Source organism: Acomys russatus, chromosome 9 (assembly GCF_903995435.1).
Source record: "Acomys russatus chromosome 9, mAcoRus1.1, whole genome shotgun sequence".
Classification (NCBI taxonomy): domain Eukaryota; kingdom Metazoa; phylum Chordata; class Mammalia; order Rodentia; family Muridae; genus Acomys; species Acomys russatus.
Window position 1 is genome coordinate 36,946,281 of NC_067145.1, and position 27,515 is coordinate 36,973,795.

A 27,515-nucleotide genomic window follows, 5' to 3' on the forward strand; every position below is an offset into this window, starting at 1 on the left:
GTCGTCATCCTTTACCCACTACCCTCAGTGTTCAAGTCTGACTGCATCCCACACTATACCACACCTGTTGCTTTTTCTGTAACAGTCTCCAAGTCACAAGACTTACATTCTCTTTCTTGCCCTGGGTCTCGCTTTTCAAATCATCTCCTGCAGCAAAGGTTTGGCCTGTCCTGGCACTTCCTGCCCAGCAGGGATCCAGCCATCTCTGAGCTGGAGTCTCCGTGTCTCCAGTGAAGTGCTCCCGTCCAAGCAGTCCTCCATTTCTCCTGTTCCTGTAGTCGTTTCTCTAGTCCATCATGCTTAGAACAGTACATGGGTGACTGATTCGAGCTGTTTGGCCTTCCTGGTGTGTTTGACTGTAAAGAGAACACGAGCTTACAGACTTCAGTCAAGAGCCAAGTCTTTAGTAGGTAACTTTAAATATCAGTCACAGACAGGCCCTGTGGACATTAAGGAAACATTCCAAGAACTGCATGAGTGCCATTGCCCATCTCTTATAGGTGAGGCTTTCCATCACTTTTTATATTCAAGCCATTTAAAAAGACATGGTAGGGCTAGAGAGACAGCCACAACTTGACTGCAGTATGGCGAAGGCCTTTCCTTGCTGTGAGACCCCTGGAATGAGTGAGATGTAAGAAAGAAACAATAGTTTTAGAGGCATATTTAGATTCCTAGTTCAGTTTTTTTCCACCCTAACTGTGAGAAAATCGCTTATGTCCATCTGCCTCCCTACCTGGAAAAGGATATCTATGAGGCTACTGAGGGGCTGAAATGGTATGACCTATGCTTTTGGCATGATGCATCCATTTATCAATGCCTTCTTCTTCTAGCAAGGGATAACGCCAGATGGTCCCTTTTGTGCCCGTGCTCAACTCTATTCCTTAGAGCAATGGCTCTCCATCTTCCTAATGCTGAAACCTTTTAATACAGTTGATGAACTATATTATGTTGTAGTGACCCCCAACCATAAAACTATTTCTTTGCTTCCTCACTATTGTAGTTTCGCTACTGTTATGACTCTCATAATGTAAATATCTAATAATAAGGATATCTGGTATACAACCCCAAAGCGGTTGCAATGCATAGATTGAGAACCACTACCTTGAATCTGTGTCTATAATTATGGAATTTTAACCACTAATATCCAGAGTTATTATTTGAAAGGAGAGTGCTAATTCTTATCACTGTTGATTTTGTAGTTATAGTGCTCTCCTATGCCTCATTCACTTAAAGGGGTGAAAGGTATCTGGGGAGAGGAACCATGAATGCACATTATTAGCATTATTTTGAGAAAGTCGCATCATCTTCTTGGACTTTTGTTTCTACAAGAATACAGAGAACTGATCAGAGTCAAGTTCTTAAGTTCTTGGCAGATTCAATGGTCTTTATTTCTGATATTATGGGGATATTGTGAAGAGGCCTCCTTGGAGTCAGGAATCTTCTCTTCCTTCTATTCCTATTACTCTTAGGTTTCTCATCTTTTCATGGTATCATTGAGTTCTTAGGTGGTTTGTGTGAGGAATTTTTTCAGTTTAATATTTTCTTTGAAAGATGTATTGATTTCTTCATTGTAGCTTCTACAGCTGAGAGTCTCTCCTCCATCTCTTGTATTCTGTTGGTGATGCTTACCTCTGTGGTTCCCATTCTCTTCTCTAAATTTTTCATCTCCAGGATTTCTTTGGTTTGAGTCTTCTTTACTGGTTCTATTTCCATTTTCAGGTTTTGAATCATTTTATTCATTTGTTTCACCTGTTTGATTGTATTTTCCTGTATATTTTTGAAGACCTCAATTTGTTTGTATTTTCCTGGAGATCTTTGAGGAATTTGTTTCCTCTTTAAATGCCTCTAACATCTTGATAAGCATAGATTTAAGGTCATGTTCCTGTGTTTCAGTTGCATTAGGTTATTCAGTGTTTGCTGGGGGTTCTGGTGGACAGCTCTAAACACCAGCATCCATTTGTGTTCCCCTAGAGAGGAGAAAGGATTTTTGTCTGCTATATATTCACAGTACCACTTCAGACTTCCTGGCTACCCTCGCCATCCTGAAGATGCCTCCTGACTTTAGAGATATGCAGATCTGGGCTACCAGTCATGGCTCTACTAACTGACTTGAGGAGACCTGAAGGACCTCACTGGAAACTCACACCCTGACTGCCTGCCTATGGGTCCAACTGGGACACAACCAGCAAAGCAGAGATGTAGACTATGGGAGGAGATTCAGCCCACAACCCACAACTTAAGGTTCCTCCTGCATACCTAAGAAACCCAGCAGATTCCAGAACAACCAGCCAATGCCATAGACAACCATTTGGCTAAAGGCCAGCTTAAGAACACAATCAACAAAGACCAAGGCAATATGGTACCACCAGAAGCCAGCAATCCTAATACAACAAGTTCTGGATATCCTAACATAGCTGAAACACACACATGCACACACACACACACATCACACAAACACAAACACACATACACACATGACATTGAATTTATGCTTATGAAGGTGATAGAGGCCTTTAAAAAGAGGAAACAAATAAATCCCTCAAGGAAATACATGAAATACAACCAAATAAATAGAGTCCTTTAAAAAAGGAAACAAATAAATCACTTAAAGAAATACAATAAAATAGAATCAAACAAATAGAGCTCTTTAAAGAGGAAATAAATAAATCACTGGAAAACACAATCAAACAGGTGAAGGAAATGAGTAAAATGGTACAAGCCCAGAATATGGAAATAGAATCATTAAAGAAAACACAAACCGAAGAATCCTCGAGATGAAAAACTTAGGGATGAGAACAGAAACTACAGAGTAAGCATCACCAGCAGAATAGATAGAGATAAAGATAGAGATAGAGCAGAGAATCTCTGTAAAGGAATGCTAATTCAGGACATAGCTGTTCTGGCAAGAGATCACATACAAAGACCTTCTGTGTGACCAAGTTGTAATACAAACATACCTTTAATCCAGGAGACAGAGGCAAACAGATCTGAGTTCAGTATCAGGTAAACAAAAGCTTAGGTCCAGGTATTGTGGTACATGCCTTTAATCACAAAGGAAGGTAAAGTTAGTTTGTAGAAGGAAGCACCCATGTTTGAAAGTGATGTCTAATTGAGTGGCAAAAAAATGTGATGAATCAGAGAAGATTTGACAGAATAGGATATGGCCAACTCTCATGAGAAGAGAGAGGAAAGGGAAGCTACTTAAGAGGTAAGTTTACAGAGAGAGGAGGCAGTTTTTACCAGGGCAGTAATAGAGAGATGGGTTCCAGAGAGAGAACTCAGGTGAAGACAGAGCAAAGCAGAAAATGAGAAGAAGCCAGAAGATTAGAGCAGAATGCTGAGCTAGTTTGAGGCCAAACAGAGCAAATCCAGGCTGAGAGAGAGAAACCAGATTAAATAAGTCAGCCGGAAGAAAAGTTTAAGCCAGAACAGTTGAGTTGAACCAGCCAGCCCAGAGCTCAGAAAGAACAAGTAAGGGTGAGCTTATAAAGTAATAAGTTTCAGAGGATGAAAACATTATAGGCCTAAGTTAGATTGTATGGAGCCTAGAAACTTCCAGGACTAGGCCTAGGTTAGCAGGAGGAAGCAGTAAGCCTCAAAGACAATGACTGAGCCAGGAGAATAAAAGTTACTTTTACAAACAGACATAGAAGATCCAGTTGAAAATTTGATATATCCATCAAAGAATACATTAAATCAAAAAATTCCTGACACAAAACAACCAAGAAATCAAGGACATCATGAAAAGATGAAACCTAAGAATAATAGGGATAGAAGAAAGAATATTTCACAGCTTTAAGGAACAAAAAATATTTTCAACAAAAATCATAGAAGAAAATTTTCCCAACCTAAAGGCAGAGATGCCTTTAAACATACAAGAGGCTTACAGAACACCAAATAGATTAGACCAGGAAAGAAATTCCTCCATCCACATAATGATTACAAAATAAATACAGAACAAAGAAAAAATATTAAAAGTGGGAAGGAGAAAAGGCCAAGTAACATATAAAGTCAAGTCTATCAGAATGACACCTAACTACTCAACAGAGACTCTAAAACCCAGAAGGGCCTGAGCAGATGTCATGCAAACCCTAAGAGATAACAAATGTCAAGCCAGACTATTCTACAGAGCAAAGCTTTCAATCACCATAGAGAGAGAAAAGAAGATGTTCCATGACAAAACCAAATTTAAACAATAGATACGCACAAACTCAGCTCTACAGAAGATACTATAGAAAAATGCCAACATGAGAAGCATAACTACACCCAAGAAACACAGGATATAAATAACTTCACAAAGCAAAACCAAAAGAAGACAAGCACACAAACACACCATTACCACCAACATCATAATAAAAAAAAACTAACAATCATTGGTCACTAATATCTATCAACAACCATGGACTCAATCTTCAATAAAAGGACACAGACTAACAGGATGGATGTGTAAACAGCATCTAACAGTTTGCTGCATACAAGAAACACACCTCAGCAACAAGGATAGTTATTACATCAGAATATAAGCTGGAAAAACATACCCAAGAAAAAAAGCTGGAGTAGCCATCCTAGCATCAAATAACATAGACTTTTAATCAAAATTAATCAAAAGAGATGAAGAAAGACACATCATACTCTTCAAAGGAAACATATACCAAGAGGACATTTCAATCCTGAACATCTATACCCTAAATGCAAGGGGTATAAGAAACATTTGTAAAAGAAATATTATTAAAGCTTAAACTACATATCACTTTCAATACATTAATAGTGGGAGACTTCAACACACCACTCTCACCAATGGACAGATCATCAAGATAAAAATTAAATAGAGAAGTAATGAAACTAACATATGTCATGAATCAAATAGACCTAATAGATGTCTACGGAGCTTTTCACCTGAACACAAAAGAATATACCTTCTTCTCAGCACTGCATGGGACCTTCAGCAAAATTGATCATATAGTCGGTAACAAAGCAAACCTCAACCTATAGAAGAAAATTTAATTATAATCCATTGTACTTTATGAGATCACCATGGATTAAAGGTGGACTTCAACAACAACCAAAATAACAAAAAGCTTACATAATCATGGAAACTGGAAAACTCTCTGCTAAATTATCACTGGGTCAGGGAAGAAATAAAGAAAGAAATTACAGACTTGCTAAAATTCAATGAAAATGAAGGCACAACATACCCAAACCTACAAGACACAATGAAAGCAGTGCTAAGAGGAAAGTTCATAGCACTAAGTACCTTCATAAAGAAATTGGAGAGCTGTCATACTAGCAACTTAACAGCTCACCTGAAAGCTCTAGAAAAAAAAAAAAAAAAGAATCAAATACACTCAAAGGAGTAGAAGTCAGGAAATAATCAAGCTCAGGGATGAAATCAATAAATTATAAACAAAGAGAACAATACTAAGAATAAACAAAAACAAGAGCTGGTTCTTTGAGAAAATCAGTAAGATAGACTATCCCTTAACTAAACTAACTAACGGGCAAAGAGACAATATCCAAATCAACAAAATCAGAAATGAAAAGTGAAACGTAACAACAGACAATGAGGAAATTCAAAGAATTGTTAGGTCTTACTTCAAAAGGAAGTATTCCACAAAATCAGAAAATCTAAATGAAATGGGCAATTTTCTTATAAATGTCATGTTCCAAAGTTAAATCAAAACCAGGTAAACAAATTAAATAGTACTATAATCCTAAGGAAATAGAAGCAGTTATTTAAAGTCTCCCATCTGCCCCGCCCCCACAAAAAGCCCAGGTCTAGATGGTTTCAGCACAGAAGAGATAATACCAATACTTCTCAAACTATTCTACAAAATATAAACAGAAGGAACATTGCCAAATTCATTCTATGAGGTCACCCTGATACTTAAACCATACAAAGACCCAACAAAGAATGAGAATTTCAGACCAATTTCCCTTATGAATAGTGATGTAAAAATACTCAACAAAAAACTCACAAACTGAATCCAAGAATATATCAAAATATTATCCACCATGATCAATTAGGATTCATCTGAGGCATGCATGGGTGGTTCAATATACAAAAACCCACCAACATGGTCCACCATATTAACAAACTGGGAGAAAAAAAACACATGGTCATCTCAATAGATGCCAGAAAAAACATTTTACAAATTTCAACATCCCTTTATGTTGAAAGTCTTGGAAAGATCAAGGATACAAGGCAAATACCTAAATGCAATAAAGGCAATAATCAGCAAGCCTATAGTCAACATCAAGTTAAACGGAAAGAAACTTAAAACAATTCCACTAAAATCAGGGACAAGGCTGCCCACTCTCTCCTTATCTCTTCAGTATGATACTTGACGCCCTAGCTAGAGCATAAGACAACTAAGGGAGATCAAAGAGATGCAAATTAGAAGGAAAGAAGTCAAAGTATCACCATTCACAGATGATATGATAGCTTACGTAAGCGACCCCAAGAATTCTACCAGATAACTCCTACTGCTGATAAACACATTCAGCAATATGGCCGGATATAAAATTAATTTTAAAAATCAGTAGCCCTTCTGTATAAAAATGACAAACACTCTGAGAAAGAAATTAGGGAAACTATGCCCTTCACATTATCCACAAATAATATAAAGTATCTCAGTGTAACTCTAACCAATCAAGTCAAAGACCTGTATGACAAGAACTTCAAGTCTCTGAAGAAAGAAATTGAAAAAGAAATCAGAAGATGGAAAGATGTGTCATGTTCAGAGATAGGTAGGATTAACAGTAAAAATGGCCATCATACCAAAAACAATCTATAGATTCAACACAATTCCATCATAGAACTTTAAAGAATAATTCTCAACTTCATATGGAATATCAAAAACCCAAAAATAGCTAAGATAATCCTATACAATAAAAGACCTTCTAGAGATATCTTCATCCCTGATTTCAAGCTATATTACAGAGCAATAGTAATAAAGACAGGTTGATCAATGGAATTGAATCAAAGACCCAGAAGTAAGCCCACACACCTATGGTCACCTGATTTTTGACAAACCAAAACCATACAACAGAAAAAAGAAAGTATCTTTAGCAAACAGTGCTAAAATTATATCCATATCTATCACCCTGCACAAAACTCAAGTCCAAGTGGATCAGAGACCTCAAGATGACATCAGAAACACTAAATCATTTAACAGAGATAGTGACAATCAGCTTTGAACTCATTGGCACAGAAGACAATTTCCTGAACGGAACACCAACAGCTCTGACTCTAAGATCAACAATTAATAAGTTGGCAAAGGAAATTGTCAAAAGAACAAAACTGAAGTCTTAAGATTGGGAAAAGATCTTCACCAACCCTACATCCAACAAAGAGCTAATATCTAAAGTATATAAAGAATTCAAGAACTTAAACACCAACAAAACAAATAATCCAATTAAAAAATGTGTTACAGAGCTAAACAGAATTCTCAACAGAAGACCTTGAATGACCAAGAAGCACTTAAAGAAATGCCCAACATTATTAGTCATCAGGGAAATGCAAATCAAAATTACTCTGAGATTCTATGTTACACCCATCAGAATGTCTAAGATAAAAAACTCCAATGACAGCACATTTTGGTGAGGATGTGGAGAAAAGGGAACACTCTTCCATTGCTTCTGGGAGTGTGAACTTGTACAACCATTTTGGAAATCAACCTGGTGCTTTCTCAGAATATTTGGAATAGTTCTACCTCAAGACCCATCTATATAACTCTTGCACATATACCTAAAAGATGCTCCACCTTACCACAATGACATTTGCTCAACTATGTTCATAGCAGCTTTATTCATAATAGCCAGAATCTGGAAACAATCTAGATGTCCCTCAACTGAAGAACGGATAAAGAAACTGTGGTACATTTACATAACTGAATACTACTCAGCTATTAAAAACAAGGAAATCATGAAATTTCCAGGTGAATGGATGAAACTAGAAAAGATCATCCTGAGTAAGGTAATACAGACCCAGAAAGACACACATAATATGTACTCAACTTATAAGTGGATTTTAGGCATATAGTACAGGATAAACATACTTCCATTCATAGACCAGAGAAGATAAGTAACAAGGAGAACCAAAGAGAGGATGCTTAGATCTCACTCAGAAGGTGAAACAGAATAGACAGTGGAAGTAGCTAAAGGGAGGGAACAAGTTCAGAGAGGAAGCATGGAGAGAAATGAAGGTGGAGGTCAGACTTGGAGAGATTAAGGGCAGGAAGATAGAAGGCCTTCAGAGAGAAGGGAAGCTGTGGGTAGAGGCATCTCTGTGAAAAGTTGGAACTATAGGATACAGTAGGCTTCTAGAAGGGTATGGGGGTGACTCTAGCTGAGAGTACTAGTAGCCGAGGTCATGGAGACTTAAGAGGATGCCCTCTACCTAAACAGGACTCCTAGTGGATGGAGGGAAACACCAACTGACCCACAGAAACTTTGACTCAATATTTACCCTGTCTATAAGAAGTTCAGAGATAAAGATAGAGTAGATAGAGCTGAGATTGAGGGACTGTCCAACCAATGCCTGACCCAACCCAAGACCCACCCCATGGAAGAGAGCCACTCCCTGAAAGTATTAACAGTACTCCACTATGCTTGCAAACAGGAGCCTTGCAGAATTGTCCTCTGAGAGGTTCTACTCAGAAATTGTTCAAAACAGATGCTGAGACTCACAGCCAAACATTAGACAAAGTATAGGGAGTCTTGTGAAAAAGTTGGGCTGGCGGGGGGTGGCAGGAAGGGGCCTAGAGATGATAGGAGCTCCACGAGATGACCTACAGAGCCAACTAATCAGGGCCCAGAGTGGCCTGTTGAGACTAAAGCACCAACCAAGGACCAACCATGTACTGGATCTAGGCCTTGACACGGACTCTGTTGCCTGCTTTTTTATCACTTCCCCCTGGTGGGGCTGCCTTTTCAGGCCACAGGGGGAGAGGATGAGCTCAGTCCTGATGCGACTTGATGTGCTGAGTGGGTTGATAGAGGGGGCTCCCCTTTTCTGAGGAGTTGGGGAGGGAGGATAGGAGGAAGAGCTAGGGTGGGACCAGAAGGAGAGGAGGGAGAGGGCTATGGTCAGGATGTAAAGTGAATAAATTAATTAATTAATTAAAAAACAAAAACACAAGCAAATATAAAAAATAATATACTAGGTGTAAAAAAAAAAGTAAAAATAAGACCAAAGCATACATATTTCATTGCTGTTTAAATATACTTCTGAGATGAATGTCACTTTAACTTCCTAAAGCCTCACACTAGAGGAATTCCCCTCTATAAAACAACACCATTTCAGAAGCCGGTGGAAGAGCACTATGCATCTTTGCAGACAGCGTTTTCGACAGGGTTCTTGTAGCTGCTTAGTGAACAGCAGGGAGGGAGAGACTGTCCAATTGCTATCTATGCTCAAAAGCTCAAAGCAAGGTTGAGCAAGGTTCCAACATGTATCTAACTCCCTACCATTTGTCTTGCTGGTCAGTTATAATCCAATTCCAATCTCAAGCCAAATCTTAGGTTATGAGGAAAGCCAGGGTGGGTTGGGAGTGGCGGATCAAATGCATGTGAGCAAAACCAGAAGAAAGTCAAGACTAGGAACTGCATCTCAAGCCTACAAGGGTGATTTCTTGTCTTGTTTTATGAGCTCCTTCCTATGAGACTAGATTGTTCAGTTTCCTATTGTCTACTAATTTCTCACTTTCAAGCTGCCATAGTATTGTTGTCCTAAATCAGTCTAATAGAATTCCCAGATGGGCTCCTGAAATTTTTAAATGCTGCTTTCTATAAGCTGAGATAAGCCAGAAAAGATGAAAATAAAATGAATTGACAGTAACGTGCCAATGCGGTCAATTTTGTTTTGGGGACTCTATTGGATCTTAACTGTGGTCCAAGTGCGGCCCCTACTGGTGAGACTGGGTACAACTAAAACCCAGAAAGCTTTACCCAGTCCAGCTAACACCTTTCTTCTCTACCAAATGTCATTTCAGTTGCTGAAGACTTGCTGCTCACAGTAGTCTGCCAGACATCTGTACTCTCAGTCCTAGAGCCATCTTGTGGGAACAGATGACCTGCTCCTGTTCTCTGAGCCCCGTGAAGATAAGCTAGCTCATTGAGCTGGAGGACTTGAGAGGCTCTCGCCAGATGTACACTGGGGCTCACCCCACTTCGCTTTCTGACTGCTTGCAACATATGGTGAACTCTGAAGCTCCACAGAAAGCAATGTTCCTTAAATGCGGCTTTGTTAACTTGGCTCCACAGATTTTTACATCTTGTTAGCCTACAGAGATGTGTGTGTGTGTGTGTGTGTGTGTGTGTAGAACAAGGAGCCACAGATGACCCGCTAGGACCTTTTAACCAAAGAAGCAAATGGTAACCAGAGATGTGACATTGGCCACACCTCTCTGCTCCTCCACCTGGGAAAGGAGACCCTTTATATAAAATCTAGTTTTTATTCAATGTTTGGGATCAAATATGTGTTTCCCCATATGCTAGACAAATGTTCTACACTGAAGTATATACCCAATCTGCATTTGACTTGAATTTCCCCAGTTCTTCATGAAATACATTTCATCTGGAGTTCCACTTATAAGGCTATGGAATCCTAGCATCTCATCTCTCTCTGGGGCCAACTACAGAGCTGGAGCTCAAGTGGAAAGTTCCATGAGGAAGAGATTGCTCTATGGAGAAAACCCTCCTTCCTCGGAAAACAAACGTTTCCCCTTCACAGGCAGCCAGTTTCACCAGAACCTTCTGAGCTAGCCTGGAGCTGACATGCAGTAAGAGCCACAGGATTTATACTGCAGCTCTCCCATGGTCCTCCCTCTTCTTCCCTTAATATACCACTTTGCTCATCTTCCCCAAATCTAAGTCTTCACTCAGACAATTTAAAAGCAGTTTCCGGTATAGAGTGCTGCCTCTGAGAGTGAGACGCTTACTGTATGCGCAAACAACTTTTCTTGCTAAGCTCCAGCTGCTTTCCATGAAAAATTCCATCGATCCTTAGCATCTTTTTATCTTTCTTCTCAACAGGCATCTGGTACTGTTGTCTCCGAGAATGGATCTACCAGTGGGTTGGTGTCCTCACCGGACTGTCTCGGAAGCCACCTTCACACCAGCCTAGGAAAAAACTTGCAGAGATAACTTGTGCAGCAAATTAGACAGTATCTAATGAGCTTTTTGCTGTGCAAACCCGAACAACTAAACAACATTAGCTCTCTCACTCTCTCCCTCCTTTCTTCTCTCCCCTGCCTTTTCTTGTTTCCACGGATTGTAACTTAGATGGCTCCAAAGTACGAGAGATTTGAGTTCTTATCATCTTTTCTCTTTCCTTAAATTTTCCAAAAAGTCAAAGAACCCTCTGGGCTAGGTCCCTCAGACTAGGGAGCCACAAAGCAGGGGTAGGTATGAGATGAGAGTCTTGATCTTTGCTTGGAACATTGCCTTCTCTTGTGGAACTCAGTGGCTGAGGTGCAGGTTGCTTCTGTGGAGCAAATCTTACACGTTCTGATGTCTCACTTAAGATTTTGGACATCAGCAGAGATGCCAAAACAGCTCCTCCCAGTGCCATCCATATAAAATTGCATGTTTATGACCAAGCTTGAGCACAGACTGCAGGGGCAGGGGGCAAATGCCTGCTCCAGCCAGCATGGACACAGGGGCAGGGGGCAAATGCCTGCTCCAGCCAGCATGGACACATGCTGTTGGTATCTGGCAAGTTGACTTTTCCGTTACTTATCAAGGCTCACACTGAGCATTTTGCAGTGCTTAGATTCGGGATAGCACTACGGCTGCAAGGACTCCCCGCCAAGGAACCAAAGAGATTTGCTTCTTTGTCCTTCGGGAATATCAGAATCATGTGGATTGAATAGCCATTTGGCCAGACATGTCCCTAAATATTGAAGAAAGAGGACAGAGGCACAGATCACAACTTTAAGTAACTTTAAGAACAAGCATAACAGAAAAGGAAAGAGGGAGTATGTGTAAGGCACATTCTTTCAATTTTCTGGAAATATCAAGATCTACTAAGGTTTTTTTGTTGCTCTAACTATTTGGTTAAGCACGCTATAGATAGTACCAAGCACGCTGTTAGTCTCCATCATGGCAGATACGTCATCGGCAAGGTTTCCTTTAGAAAGCTGTTGTTTTCATGAAGGCATTAAGCCACCTTTTTTATTATCTGCTGGGGGGAAGGAGGTCTCTTCCTCAGATCCTCTAGGTGTAGGGACCAGATGCTGCTGCTCAGTTCAATTAAGAAGGATGGCTTATCCTGTGCCATGACAGACATGTCCTCTTGTGCTGGATATAAGGCTCCAGCACAGACAGGCTGAAGCTAAGACAGCCGCAGTCAAACCCAGAGTCACCCCAAGAAGTACATGGAACACCTTGAGGGGGCACACCTGAGATCTGAAGCGCTTGTGTTTCTTGAGTGTGTGAGAGCACAGGCAGGGGCTGTGCCTGTCACTGCACGCAGGCTTTTGCTCCATGCTACTGGAACACTCCCAAACAGACAGAAGACCCTGAACTGAGAGTCTGGGCATGTGGCTGTGCAGAGCACTCACCTAGGATGCACAGGGCCCTGGGTTCAACTCATATACATCCAGGAAGAAAGCGAAAACTAACAACAAACAAACTGCCCTGGAATAAAAACTGTGAAGAATCCAACTACTTCCTCCCTTTCTGAGTAAAGGTAAACATTCAGCAAACACAGGGGACATGACTTAGCAAACACTGGAGACATAACTCAACAATCACAGGAGAAAATGCTCATCAAGCACAGGAGAATGTAAGGATGACTGAGCATGTGAAGGAGAGGTATTTCTGCAAACAGAGAAAATTGACCCAGCAAACAAAAAAAGATGTCTCAGGAAAAACAAACAAAGAAAAAACTAAAAACAAAACTGAGGCAAGTAGGCATAGAAGAAATGTTTCAGAAAACATAGTAGAGATGACTCAGTAAATCCAATAGATATGAGGTATGAGCCATGGCATTGCTCCTTTAACACAATGAAATAGGACGCGCACTATACTTAGCGTTTGCTTTATTAAAGACTGTAAGCCAATGATTCTTCATGGATGACATGTCAAGCAAAGGAATAGACAAAAGCCAAGTAACTCATAATGCTTCACCAGAAAATATCAAACTATTGAGGAGTTATGTCATTATAAGATCATGCTTTAGGGTGAGTTAGACACCAAACCAGGAGTGGTTGGGAGGCTGGCAGGAGGCACAGTCCCATGATAGCCATCAGCCTGGTTATCTGAGTGTTTTAGCCTGTTGTGGACATTTGAATGCCATGGCCCTTTTCAGTGAAAACTATTGTTTTGCTAGTTGCACCTGAAGTCCATCTGCCCTGTATGGGCTAATCTTTCAGCCTGACAGGCTCCTGCCAAGGCTTGTTTAGGGATAGGCTGCTGAAGGTCTTGGGAAGGTCACCAGGGATGACCGCTCAGACACAGTTTACAGGTGATTGAAGTCTTTATTAGAGCTGACAGCTGACTGGGATTACACTCGGGTATTGCAGGACCCAAGTGTAGCACTGGGATTTTAGGATAAAAATTTTTGTTTTTTGTTTTTTGTTGGTGGTGGTAGGTTGTTGCTGTTGTTGTCACTGTTTGGTGGTGGTTGTTGTTGTTGTTGTTATCTGGGTATTTTGCTCTGCAGCTGCAGAGGGAGGTTTTGGTAATGAAGCACTCAATAAAAGTTGCGTGGTTAGGTGCCTGGGGAGCCTTGCCCAAAAAAAGTAGTTCAACAGAAGCTAAGTTAGCTGGGCCATCTTGACCTCAAGGTCCTAGAATAGCGGTGGGTAATTTTCTATGGGATTCGGCATCACAGAAATCAAAATTCTAGTTAAATATAAAATTCTCTTAGCACGAATATAGGATGAAGAAACATCTACACTGTCTTACCCTGTCCCAACACAAAGGGCAGTGATTTGCTGAGGAAAGCGCTGGTGCCTCTGCATGGCTGCCTTCATACCCACTCAGATTTTTTGGTTCTCAGGTGGGGGACACTACCAGAGGTAGCTAGCCGACCAGGAGCTTGAGGCTGGCTGGCTGAACAGGGTCTGGCCAGGGGGCTCTGGGTGGCCAAGGAGAGTTTATCTGACCGTGAGTTTTTGCCCACCAGGTCAGGGGAAGTCTCTCTGTGGGATATGAACTCATGCTGTGTGTGAGCCACAACTAACCTGTCACCAGCTGAGGAAGTGGCCTCACTAACATCTTGGTCTGCATACTCCTCTCGCCCTGACACATTGGCCTGACTAACCCGTCTGTTGCTGTCCTGACCTGAAGTCCATAGGCAGGCCAATTCAGGCACACCCTGCTCCTCCTGCCTGTGCTCCTGGTCCACCTGCCGCTGGCTATGATGGCCCTGAGGGTCTTTTAAGAAGCCAGGGGGAGGAGTGGGGACCAGTCTGGCCTCTCCCTTCGTGCATTGCGTGGTGTCCCCTGTCCTCCTCGGCAAGCTGCAAAGCAGGTCGGCCAAGCTGAGCAGGAAGGATAGCGCACTCACTGCCCAAAAGAACAGCATCAGGAGGGTCTTCTCTGTGGGCCGCGACACGTAGCAGTCCACAGCCCCTGAGCAGGGCACACGCGAGCAAGACACTCGGGTGGGCACAGAAAAGCCGAAGAAAAAATAGTGCAGGGAAGCCAGCCCAGCCTCCAGCAAGGTGCGCAGCAGCAGGTGTACCAGGTAGGCGGCTGACAGGTCGGGCACCCGGGCCCTGCAGGCTCCCTGGGCAGCCAACTTCGCCCCTTGATGCAGGACAAAGGCGCCAAAGATCACAGAAGGCAGGAGCAGCGCCAGGCTCTGCACCAGCCAGAACCGCAGCGGCGACACTGGGGAGAAGAGATCGTAGCAAACGTTGGCACATCCTGGCTGCAGGGTGTTGCAAACAAACTTCTCCTGTTCGTCCTGGTAGATAGGTGACCCTGCCAAGATCACCACCAGTATCCTCAGCAAGACTGCCACGATCAGCCAGAGCATTCCTAGGCCAGAGCAAGGGCAAGGATCAGTGTCCACGGTGCAGAAGGTTGCCTCCACACTAGTCTTGGCAAGTCAGTAGGACTCAGAGCAATAGAGGCAGCTATTTTACACACACACACACAGACACACACACAGACACACACAGACACACACACACACACACACACACACACACACACACACACACACACACACACACACACACACACTGGTAGTATCAAGTATCAAAACCAGAACCTGTTGCATGCTATGCTATGCTAGGAAAGTACCACAGAGCCCCACCACCAACTCCTTAGGGCAATGACTTGCTAAGCTTTTGCTGTGCCAGGGAACAGCCCAGAAATTATTTGTAAGATGTTTCCAGTGAGCAGATCTATAAAGTGCATCATGCACTAAAGATGCCTTTATGTAGCCTGGACTAAGCCAGACAGCATTTTGGCTAAGAAATAGATGATGTAATTCGATCTCACCCTTCTTAGGGGGTAAGCTTTTAAAGGATCACAGCATACTCCTTCACCTTGCTGAGAATCAGACACTGGTCATTTCAGCATTCTTTTTTGTTTTTGTTTTTGTTTTTTTGTTTTGGTTTGGGTTTTTTTGGTTTTTGGTTTTTGTTTTTGTTTTTTGTTTTTTGTTTTTGTTTTTTTTTTGTTTTTTTGTTTTTTTTTTTTTTGAGACCATTCTATAAAGTGTCTATTAGTATAGAGCCTGTGGCTACTGTGACTCTGGATCCTTGAATTGAATTTCTTTAAGAATACTCTTTTCTGGTATTTCAAGATTCCTGTCCTTAGTCCAGACACTATATTATTGACATTAACAAAAACTGGGAACAAACAAAAGAAAAAAGAGACAATTTTCATCATTCATAAAGGCAGTCAAGCTTAGAAAGGAGCATCATTAAGTGATGAAGTCACGAATTTAACCCTTCAATACCAGATCTATTTATTCACATTCTAAAAAATAAAGAGTAAAGAAACTATCAGCCACGTGTCCTGCAAATCTTAACCTTTTCTCCATCTGCTTTTTAAGACACCTCCGCCTCTCTGAAACTGACTCATTTGGATCAATCTCGGGAACCTTTATTATTCTTTTGTTAAAACAACAGCTGGAGCTGTGTTCAGGTTGCAGGAGCGTCATAAGTTCAAGGCCAGCTAGAGCTCTATAGCAAACTGGGGAGAGAATGAATACGTAGCTAGGGGCTCAGTGTGTGAGCACCTTCCCTTCCTGCCTGAGGCCTGGAGCTCTATCCCCAGCACTTACAAACAACTACATTAAACTTAAGATCCGTGTTAAAGTACATAAGAGGAATTAGTAATCCGCATAGCTTCAAGGTCAAGGCCTAAAAGATAAACAAGAAGGAACAACAGAAACTTTATTTTTCTCACTTATTCCAGCTGATTCTGCCTTCAAATTCAGAATCCAAACGTTGAGATAACAGATCTTGCCTGAGGCTGAGGCTTCCACCCACACATCCTCCTATGCTGATGGGAGCAAGGTATGACCCCAGCGAGGCTTGCTAGGGCTCCCACGCCAACAGTAATATGCTGACCTTTCTTTGGGGAGTGGGCCAGATGAACAGCAAATTGAGACAAACTCTTGAAAAGGATTTAATTTGAATATGGCAACAAAAATCACAACAAGATTTGGGTTTTTCTCCCCAAGACTCACCCATGATGGTCACATTACAGTTTAAGGTGATAATTAGGAACTCCAACAAGCTCAAATTCTCCATACTTGAAGAAAGCAAAAAGGCCTGGACTGCTGGAGGGTTTCGAGGCCTGTGTGCTCCAAGGATGTTAAAATAAAAATAAAAATTAAAAAATTAAAAAAAAATCAATGAATTTTTTCCTATATCAAACTTCAAGGTGAGCTCTAAGCTGTGCAAAGAAATATGTGCTCCCAGGCTTGGGAGGTCCAGCCCTCTGTCGTGACACTGACACAGACCTGAGCTGCTTGCCAGTGAGACACAGGCACTCCTGACAACTGCAGACCCCCTGCAGCAGAACTCATCACTCCCTGTGTGGCTATTCTTACCCTCAGAGGACATTCCAGGCTTGTGGCTGTGCTTGCCTGTCTCCATCGGAAAGCCAGGCACTTTGGGATATAACAGAAGCAGCTACATTTAGCTCAAGAGAGAAAATGTCTGTTAATTAGCTAATAAATTCTTTCTATACTGGAGCTGGGAAGATGGCTCAGTTGGTAAGATGCTTGCTGCACAGGCATAAGGATCTGAGCTCAAACCCCAATACCCATATAAAATGCCAAACACGATGGTACGTGTGTTTAAGCTAAGTGTTGGGGAGTCAGACCCACGCAGATGCTAAAAGTCACTAGCTGAAAGACTTTCTTACCTGGTTAAGTCCCAGGTCCTAATGAGAGATGCTGTCTCAAAACTCAAGGTGAACAGTACCCAAGGATGATTGACTCACAAGGTTGCTGTCTGTGGCAGCTTGAGTGAAAATGGCCCCGTAGGCTCATTATGTTTTAAATATCTGGTCCCCAGTTGGTGGAATTGTTTGGGAAGGATTACGAGGTATGGTCTTGGAGGAGGAAATGTGCCACTTGTGGTGGACTTTGAGGTTTCAAAAGCCTTTGTCATTCTCAGTTTGCTCTAACTCTGCCTCCTGCTTGTGGATGAGAGTGTAAGCTTTCAGCTATTGTGGCAGCACCATGCCTGCCTGCCTGCTGGTGCGTTCACTGACATGATCCTCATGGACTCTATCCCTCTGGAACTGTGAGGATCCAGTTTAATATTTTCTTTTATAAGCTTCCTTGGTTTCATCATGGCCATAGAAAAGACAGTGTCTGACATCCATGTGCATGCATTTGTACCTGCATGCCACATATGTAGCCATGAACACACAAAGCCATTTTCTCCTTGAAAACATGTCCACAGCCATTTATGAAAGAAGTCCTAAAATGTTCATTTCACCCTTTCTATAAGGTATAACCACCACCATGCCCACTCACACAGCCTACAAGGATCCTGACATTATTGCTAATTCCTGCACCACCGGGGTAAGCATGGATCTGTACCACAATGTGGGTGCCAGGTCCACACTATGACTTGGACAGTCTGTGTTGGAAAACTTCCAGAAGTCCCTACCTACCAGGGAAGTCAATGAGAAGACTCAGTTTACCTCAGAAAACCCTTCAAAGAGCAACAGTTTCTCTGCATTTCAGTCAAATACTTTGACACAAGCAATGAAATCCAGAGAAATTGTTGTTGAATAAAAATATTGCAATAATCCCACAGTGCAAGTACCAAGTAAGCAATCGTGTCTTTTTGTCCACACAAGCTGCTCTTCATGGTGTTTTAAAAATAGAAGACCCAGCAAAATAGTTATTGAGATTTTCTGTGGGACAAAATTGAAGTGCCAGCTCCCCGCAGAACAAAAACAGTTCTAGTGGACAGAGAAAAAGACAATTAAGACAGAAGTGGACTTGGAGGAGAAAAAATCAAAAGGGACAAGAGTTGATGAGAGGCCGACTGGCTGCTTAGAAGGTGGTGCAGAAGGGGAAATAGGCTGAGAAGCAGGGAAGCCAATGGGCCTTCCATCAAGACCTCATGATGCTCGACAGATTAACAACATTTTTCATGCCTGCAGTCACATTTTCACATGATAGCTCCTTTGAGAAGGTGATGTCATATTTTTCACATCTGTGATTTGAGGTTAATGATACTCAATTAAGGACCAAGAATAACAGATAATATAAATAAGTTTCAATCACAGCTGTTAAATCATAATGGAATAAACCTAAACATCAACAGCCAGAAAAACTACAAAAAAAAATCCAAACACATAGAAATTGAACAAACCACTTTTTAATCTCCAGTGGGCTACTAAATAAAGTTGGGGTGAAATTTTTTTTAAGAAGTTATGGCCTCTAAAGTTGCTACAAACATTAACTTTATGAATGGGGACTGTTTGAGGGAAAGGTGGGACGCTAGATTATCCAGCTTCTGTTTACAATACCATATATGCAAGATAACAATGAAAAAAGGGCTTCTTCTGACACAGTCACCTGGTCCTCTTGCTTGGGGCCAGTTGCAGCATAAGACTTCATAGTAGGAGCATCTGGTGGAGGAGACTGCTCACCTTGTAGTAGCCAAGAAGCAGAGAAAGAGATCAGGAAGACTCCAAGGAATCATCTCCCCAAGCATGCCTCCGATATCCTAACTTCCTCCCATTAGACTCCATCTCCTAAAAGGTCTATCTGCCAACGGCGCCAGTTGCTGTGAACCCTTGGTTGCAACATTTCTTCAACCAAAATTGTTTTCAGCATATTTTGGGTTTGGCACTTGATTATATATTTTAAATATGTATTTGACATTGTTAGCCCAGTTACATAAACTCCAGTATCTCTACTACCCATCCCTAATAAAGACCCGCCAACATTTATTCTTATCCTGGGGAGCTTATGCCAAGAATGATGTAGGGTATTTTTTGTTTTGTTTTGTTTTTGAGTAACAGGACATTTCATAGCCTGGTTGTACATGACCTGGAAACCCAAGACGCTGGACAATCACATCAGCTGGGACTGGTTCATCACTTAAGAGCATCTTTCAGAGAATCCAAATTAGGATCCCAGGACCCACATTCTGGTCCACATGGGATGCAGATCCAGCGCCCTTTTCTGACCTTTGTGGGCACATGTGGGCACACTCAAATGCATATAATAAAAGTAAATCTTTAAAAAAATTTAGTCAATATACTTTGATTATATTCTTCCCCGTCCCCAACTCGAGCCAGAGGCTCTCTACCTTCCTAACCATCCAACTTTATGTTCTTTGTCTTTCTCTCTTAAAAAGCAAAAAAGAAAGACAACAAAAAGCAAAAGATAAAATTCAAAACAGAAAAATCTCTAAAAAGAAAATAAATAAGAGAAAACATACCAAAATGAAAAAATATATATAGAATCTGTTTTGTGTTGGCCAGTTGCCCCTGGGCATGAGGCCTATTCTAGAATGTAGTTTACGTACCTAGTGACACTCCATTGAGAAATTTCACTGATTAAACATCCCACTTAAGGCTGAATGCTCCTAAGTTTCTCACCAAAGAGATCTCCAGTTGTGGATCTCTTTGCTAATTACCATCTATTTTGAGAAGAATCTCCTCTGGTGAGGGTTGGGTGATGTTCTGACCTATGAATATAGCTGTATATATTTAAAAGTCATTTATTGCTGTGTTCCTTTAGAATAATAGGAGGTTTTCCCCTGAGCTCATAATCCTTAAATCTCACCAACATTTCTCATGTATGTATATGTATGAATGTATGTGTGTTACATGGGACTCAACCTAGAGCCTACAACTTCCCTTATATCCCATCAACACGACCCCTCCAAACTTCATGTCTTTTTGGTTTTTTGAGAATGTACTTAAGTGCAGTAGCACCTCCCATTTATGGGTGTGGGGCCATCCACTGGAGCATGGGAAACCTACCTGGGGCCATAGCCTCAAAAATCACTTTACTGACTGAGCTCTCCCCAGCTCTAAGGTTGGAGTTTAAAAGGCAGAGTCAAATTAATTAAAAGGCAGTTGCCAAAGCAGTGACTGGCCATCAAAAAAGTATCAGGGATACAATTCACTGTCGATATGATGAGGAGTACAGCCAGGGGCATCTGGAAATGTCTAGATCAAACCTGACTGTGAGAGAAGGAGGTGGGAGGAATAAGAAACGAAAAGAAAGAAATGGAGAGAGGGAGAGAGGAGAGCTCATGGGAACCAAGAGAACCAAGAAAGCTCATTAGCCAAAATGGCTGGGCTACATGGGAATGAGGTAAGATGGGGAAAGGGAAGCAAAGGTCAGGGTCTGGAGAGTTTGGGAGGAGGGGGTGAGGGTATGTCAGCCAGGATGACTCTGACTTGAAGTAAGGACTGAGGGATCCTAGAAGCTAACATAGCTCTTTACATGCTAATAGGCACCACACAGGCATAGGTTAATGGGCAAGCCATATAAAAAGGAGAATTACTGCTTTTAGCAAGTAGAAATTATATTCTTAGGTCCCTGAGGGAATGCTGGCTTTTGTCTAAACGCCAGGCTTTGAGGAGGGGAATTTCTTGAGATCTAATTAAACTTAAATTAAATTGTGTTTTGTACACTAAGCTTATATGCAACCTCTTTTTTAAAAGGCCCTAGAGAGTCAAAGATAGTACTGAACTTTTCACACACTGAATCAATGAGCCTTTTCAGGAAGGTATTATATAGGTAACCTCTAAGTTTTACTCCATTCTGGGCGTCATCTGTATGCAGCTCAAATTCACATGTCCAAGCAGACCCTATGTTTACCGCTCAACTCCTCTCCAAGACCCATCGCATGCACAAGAAAATCCAGCACACTACCTGTTTTAAACACTTTAAAATTTCACTACTGGATTAGAGATATGGCTTAGCTCTAGCCTAGCCTGCACAACCCCCAGGTATAATCCTCAGTACTGGGACCAAAGCAATATTGCACTACTTAAAACTTTCTAGCACTACCCACCAACCCCTGTAATGACGTCCTGCCACCCTTGAACTCCACTTACCTTTGGGGCCACAGGTTTCAATGTCTATCCTCAGCACTCTAAGAACTGAATAGTCTTAAAGCCCCCATGACTCCTATTGCCTCAGAGACCTCCCATGACGGTTGCCTTTATGTAAGGCACTTGTATGCTCTCTATCTAGTTTTCAGAGCATTTTCTCTTCTTGTCTCAGAATAAGGGCTCTCAGGTGCACCATTCTGTGCTAGTGTACATTAAGGGACACCCATCAGTTGGCATCACTTTAGTATCCATACCTTTACTGACTCTCACCTACTTCTCAGGCCCTGCAGAACCACAGCTACACTCCTCTACCTTGCCATCTTTGTGTATAGTTGCTGCTGTAATGATTTAAGTGGCTGATTTAGTGGCTTGAAGCCAAGAAATGCCACAAAGCCACACCATACAACAGAGCCCATGGGAGAGGTTGCCTCCGAGTGAGGGTGAAAAGGGAAGAGGGTGGGGAGAGGAGGCTTTTTATAAGGGGATATAGCACAGGTACATAAGGAGGAAATATATAGCATCTTGGTGGCTAGTAATGAGAGTACACTGCTGTCACTAGGTTACCGAGGGTGGGCCTAGAAATGAATTTTCCAACTGCTTCTTCTCAGCTGGAAATCAAGTAAGCTTCATCAGTAAAAACAATAGGGGGTATCAATTAACTTTTGGGTCCATTGCATAGTCTAGATCTCATTTCCTCAGGTTTAAAACAGGGCTAATAACAGCACACACGCTTCTCACGGTTGTCTACAGAATTAAGATATGAACGCTGCTGTCAGTGATGATTGAAGTCACCTTTTCTGGAATCTAACTTCTTTTCACCGTAGCCACCTTTTTTGTGTGTGAACTGTCAGCATTTGGCATGGCCAATCCAGGAGGAAATTCATTTTCCTCAGTTGATGAATGGGGATTTATTGTAATGCACTAGATTCTGTTTTTTGTACCATTAGCCCTTCCTGGTTCCATTTTACTTGAAACCATTTTGTCTCCATCTCTCTGTGTCCCTTGTACTTCCTGAAGCTTGCGCTCATGAAGACAAGGGAGTTTGTCCTAATTTGAATGATTGTGAACCACAATATGTCACATTGCTCCTCTGAGAAGACAGGTCCCTAAGAGCACAGCATCGTAGAGTGGAGCGTGACTTCTCTGTCTGGATCAGCATGTGCTCTGATTTTGAATGTCTCAATAAATATAGGAACATTTGACTCACAGCCTGAGCTCTATCTGACCAGAGAGGAATAAAGGTGGAAATCAAAGCAGTAGAAACAAACAAATAAAACATAAAAACAATAGGAACTTCAGAAAGTAAATACATTCACGAAAACATAATTTATATGGATCAATAAACATAATCTACCACATCAAAAGACTCAAAGCCAGGCCACATGATCATCTCAGTAGATGCGGGAAAAGCCTGTGTCAAAATCCAAGATCCTTTCATTATGAAATTCCTGAAGAATCTAGGGCTATGGAACATACAATTCAACATAAAAAAGCAATGCTAACAAACCTACATCCCATGTCACATCAAGTGGAGAACAAACCTGGAAGATTCCTCACTAACATAGGAGGAAGACAGGATAACCACTCTCTACATTCCTGCTCAGTACAGTGCACGAAACTGTACCTAGAACAGGAAAACAACCGAAGCACACGCAGGGGATACAAACAGAAAAGGAAGATGTCGACATATTGTTATTGGTGGATGACATGATTCTATATATAAAACACCCTAAAGACTCCACCAGAAAACTCCTACAACTAATAAACACATTATGTAAAGTAGCAGTAAAAGAAATTAACACACAAAACCAGTAACCAGCCTATATACCAACAACCATCAAATCAATATATATGAGAAACAATCTCATTTACAATAGTTTCAAAAATGTTGAATGAATTTACTTAACTAAATAAGTGAAATACTTGTGAGATAACTTTAAGACGCTGAACTTGAAGAATATATCCAAAGATGGAAAGACTTGCCATACTTCCTCCCATCCTCTTGGATTGGCAGAAGTAATACTGTGGAAACTGCCCTTATACTAAAAGCAATCTACACATTCAACACAATTTTCACCAAAATTCCAATGCAACTTTTCACATAATTGAGAAAAAAAATCTTAAATTTTATATGGAAACACACACACACACACACACACACACACACCCCAAAGTGATCCTGAACAATAAGAGAACTGCTGGAGTCACCCTTATCTTTTATCTCAAGTTGCACTTCAGAGCTGTAGTAACAAAAACAGCATAAAAACAGGCACTTGACCAATGGAATCTAATTAAGGACCCAGATATAAGCACATGCTCCTACAGACAACTGATTTTTGACAAAGAAGTCAAAAATACACACTGGAGAAAAATACAGCATCCTCAACAAATGTTGCTGGTCATGGAGCTATATGTAGAAGGATAAAAATAGATCTTTATAGCTCTTCCTGCACAACTCAACATAATTTGGATCAAGGCTCTCATCATAACAGTTGGTTCCCTGAATCTGATAAGAGTAGAAAGTAGGAGATAGGTTTCAACATGTAGGCACAGAAAAGGACTTTCTGAACAGGACTCTGGCAGTGTAGCCATTAATAACAACTGACATATGAGACCACAGGAAATTTACAGAGCAACAAACACCATCATTTGAGTGAAAGACACTCTACAGAATGAGAAAATAACTCAAACTATCAGCGAGACATGTAACACAGAACTAGTATCTGGACTACACAAAGAACTAAAAGTAAAAGGAGAAAAAAAGAAACATCAAGAGGAGAAAAAAACAATAAAAAATGTGGCTGAAACTAGACAGGACGCTCTTAAAAGATCAAACAGAAATGGTAAGATACACTCCTTTAAATGCTCGGGGAGCAGGGAAGTGCAAATCAAAACCACTTTGAGATTTTATCTTACCCCAGGCAGAATGACTAATTTTATAAATAAATAAATAAGACAAAAAATGTTGGCCCAGATGTGCTGAACAGTACACACTTGTTCATTGCTGGTCAGAACGCAACTGGTGCAGCCACTATGGAAACCAATCTGGAGGTTCCGCAACAAACTATAGATGGACGTACCATGAGATATATACCTAATGACTTTATAATCTACTACAGAGACATTTGCTTTTCCATGTTCATTATTGCTTTATTCACGGTACTCAGGAAATTGAAACAACCTAGATGTTTATTAACTGATGAATTGATAATGAAAATGTTATATACTTACACAATAGAATATTCAGCTGTTAAGAAACATGACAGTAGGAAATTGTCAGATAAGTGGGTGGAGCTGGAAACAATCATGCTGAGTGAGGTAACCTAGACTCAGAAACACATACACTGACTATTTTCTCTCATAAGTCAATGCTGCTTTGAATCTTTAGGTATGTGCGTCTCACTTGGAATACCCATATAGGTCAGAAAGCTAGTAAGGGGCCATGGCAGGCATTGGAGGCTTTCAAGGGAAGGAAAATAGAACACAGTGATCTAAAGAAGAAAGCAAAAAATGGAACAGAAAGTATAAAGTGGGATGGGGATATGGTAGGGCAGGGTGGTGGAGGAAGAGCATGGAAGAATAACTAGCACAAAAGGTTTTTTTAAAAAGCCACATGTGAACCTATTGCTGTAGACACATCCTAAAATGCACACATATAAAGAGTTCAAATCAAACTACCTAATAATGGAAGACAAAGCCCCTACTAGATACTACAGGCTACCAAATAAAAACCTCAGCACTAAGAATGGATTCCTGTCCCCTGCCACCCTTTAGAGTCCCAGAGATCTCCAAACATCATAGGCTTTCATTATTGCTCTTGGTTACCCTCTAAAACTTGATGGAAAAATGCTATTGCTGAAGAAACCACACTTTTGAGCCACAGACCATGAAGAAACCAAGCTAATAGTGATCTAGAATTTTTCCTAACTGCTAATTTTCCTAGTGCTGGAAGGTGCTACTCACACTACTAGAGCAGAAAAGTGATCATCAATCTTTTACCCAGCTGTGACACCTCTAAAAGAATGATTGGCCTGCCTAGTTATACCACTGGTGTAATAGTGGCACAAATATCATTGGCATAGTCAACCACTTTAATTTTTTTTTTCAGACAGGATTTCTCTGCATAGCCTTGGCTGTCTTAGACTCACTTTGTAGACCAGGCTGACCTCAAACTCACAGCGATCCACCTGCCTTTGCCTCTCCAAGAGCTGGGATTAAAGGTGAGCGCCACCATGCCAAGCTGTCAAACATTTTCTAATTGGATCTCAGATCCACTCCTCAAAATGGAACACAAACGTGACACAGTTATAGAGTCCAAGAACCTGAGAGATTGGATAGGCCATAGGGCCTATAAGAGAGACTACTATTACTCTGTGAAACTACCTCCTTATAACTTATTATCACACCCATAGCCTGGTGCATCTCTTAACCTTCATTAGAGAAACTTCTTTTTGCAGTAGATGGTGATCAACACAGAGACCCACAACTGGGCCATGTGCCGAGAATAAGAAAGTGCAGTGAACTCAGCTGTAAGTGGAACACACTCCCCAAGCTCAGATACCAACATGGAAGAGGGGACGAAAAGAGTGTAAGAGTAGAGGCAGTGGATGGCTATAACATAACAGTGTCCTGGACACAACAGAGCCGTTGCACACACGTACTCACAGTGGTTGTGAGAGCCATGTACATGTTAGAGCCAGACAAGATCTCAACATAGAGAGGGGAGGTGGGCTCAAAGTCTCACCCTTCCCTGAGGAGCTATTAGGAATTGATAGTTGCTGTCAGAGGGAGCATCAGTATTATCCAACGTTGTTATTTCTGGTAGACAGATGCTCCAGGATAGGCCCCACATCCAAGAGTGTTGGGGCAGCACAAATTGGACTGCATGAGGCTTTTTTTTAAAGGACATAAAGTTGGATGGGTAGTGAGGTGGGGGTAGATCCAGAGGAGTTATAGGTGGGAGTGAACATGATCAAACTACATTGCATGAAATTCTCAAAGAATTAAAATGTCATTTAAAATAAATATAAACAAAAACCCAACAACAACAACAATGAACAAAACCTTCCTATTCTGTAAGCTCTAGTCCTCTAACAAAGTCCAAGAGCTAGATTCAGTCTGTCTGTCTTCACATTTACATGCTTATTATGCCTATTGAATTTTCCTGTCCTAACAGGAAGGAATGGAGGGGAACAAGAAGAGGGAGAAGGAGACAGATACACAGAGAGACAGCATCAGAGATAAGAAAGGAAAAGGAGGAAAGACCAAAGGAAGGCAGGGCAGGCATCATTAGATACGATTATTGTTACTTAAGCTTCACATGATTAATTCTTGTTAAGAGGAAAGCCAAACCAAGTTCTACCAGGCCAAATGGTGGAACATGCCTGTTGCCCCAGCTAGTTAGAGGTAGAGGAGGATGATCACTCGAGTCCATGAGTTTGATAAAAGTGTTGAATAAAACTGAAGAGGATGACAAAGAAGATGGCTCAGTGGCAAGCACTTCCCTAGGTTGCATGTGGCCCTGAGTTAGATGCATTACACTACACACTCGAGTGACTTCATGTTGCATGTCTGTGTGAGTCTGTCTGCTCTCTTCTATGCAAGTCTAGAAGGTAAGGGATAGAATTGGATCTATTTTAAAGCTCACAGCTGTTAAACACAGCCTTCCAAGTATTCACAGCCACTTTGATCTGGTACAAGTGGTTTGCCCATGTGTCACCACACTGAGTTATTCAGAGAAAGGGGTAGGGGTGTCTTGAAGGGAGAGCAACAGTGAATTCATCCTTGAGGCAGTGTCCTAATCTGACTACTGGCAATTTGAGACTTCTTCAAGAGGTCTTTTCAATTTGCATCTTTCTCTTAAGCATCAGAAATGGGAGGCAGGCAGAAGGAGTCACTGTACTTACTACGGGGCAGTTGGTGTAGCCTAGGCTTCCACACCTGAAGTATGGTGCTCATGCCCTGTTTTCACATTAAAACAGACAGATGACAAAGCAAAA

General features: G+C 41.4%; 1 protein-coding gene across 1 annotated transcript; it reads right to left on the reverse strand.

The window, feature by feature from the left end:
- Positions 1 to 13,963: 13,963 nt before the first annotated feature.
- On the reverse strand, positions 13,964 to 16,721 carry Gjd4 (gap junction protein delta 4). Its single transcript, XM_051150891.1, has 2 exons — positions 16,658 to 16,721; positions 13,964 to 14,991 (listed from the first exon to the last, which is right to left on the reverse strand). Exons 1-2 carry the CDS (start codon positions 16,719 to 16,721, stop codon positions 13,976 to 13,978), a joined length of 1,080 nt encoding a protein of 359 aa, XP_051006848.1. The 3' UTR covers positions 13,964 to 13,975.
- Positions 16,722 to 27,515: the final 10,794 nt, after the last annotated feature.

What these genes read in the sequence shown, in the direction of transcription:
- Gjd4 (XM_051150891.1), bottom strand. Translation starts at nt 16,721, where the DNA reads ATGGAGAATTTGAGCTTGTTGGAGTTCCTAATTATCACCTTAAACTGT. An exon ending in CTGTAATGTGACCATCATGG is followed by an intron (nt 14,992 to 16,657) that starts GTGAGTCTTGGG and finishes GCTCTGGCCTAG; the next exon opens with GAATGCTCTGGCTGATCGTG.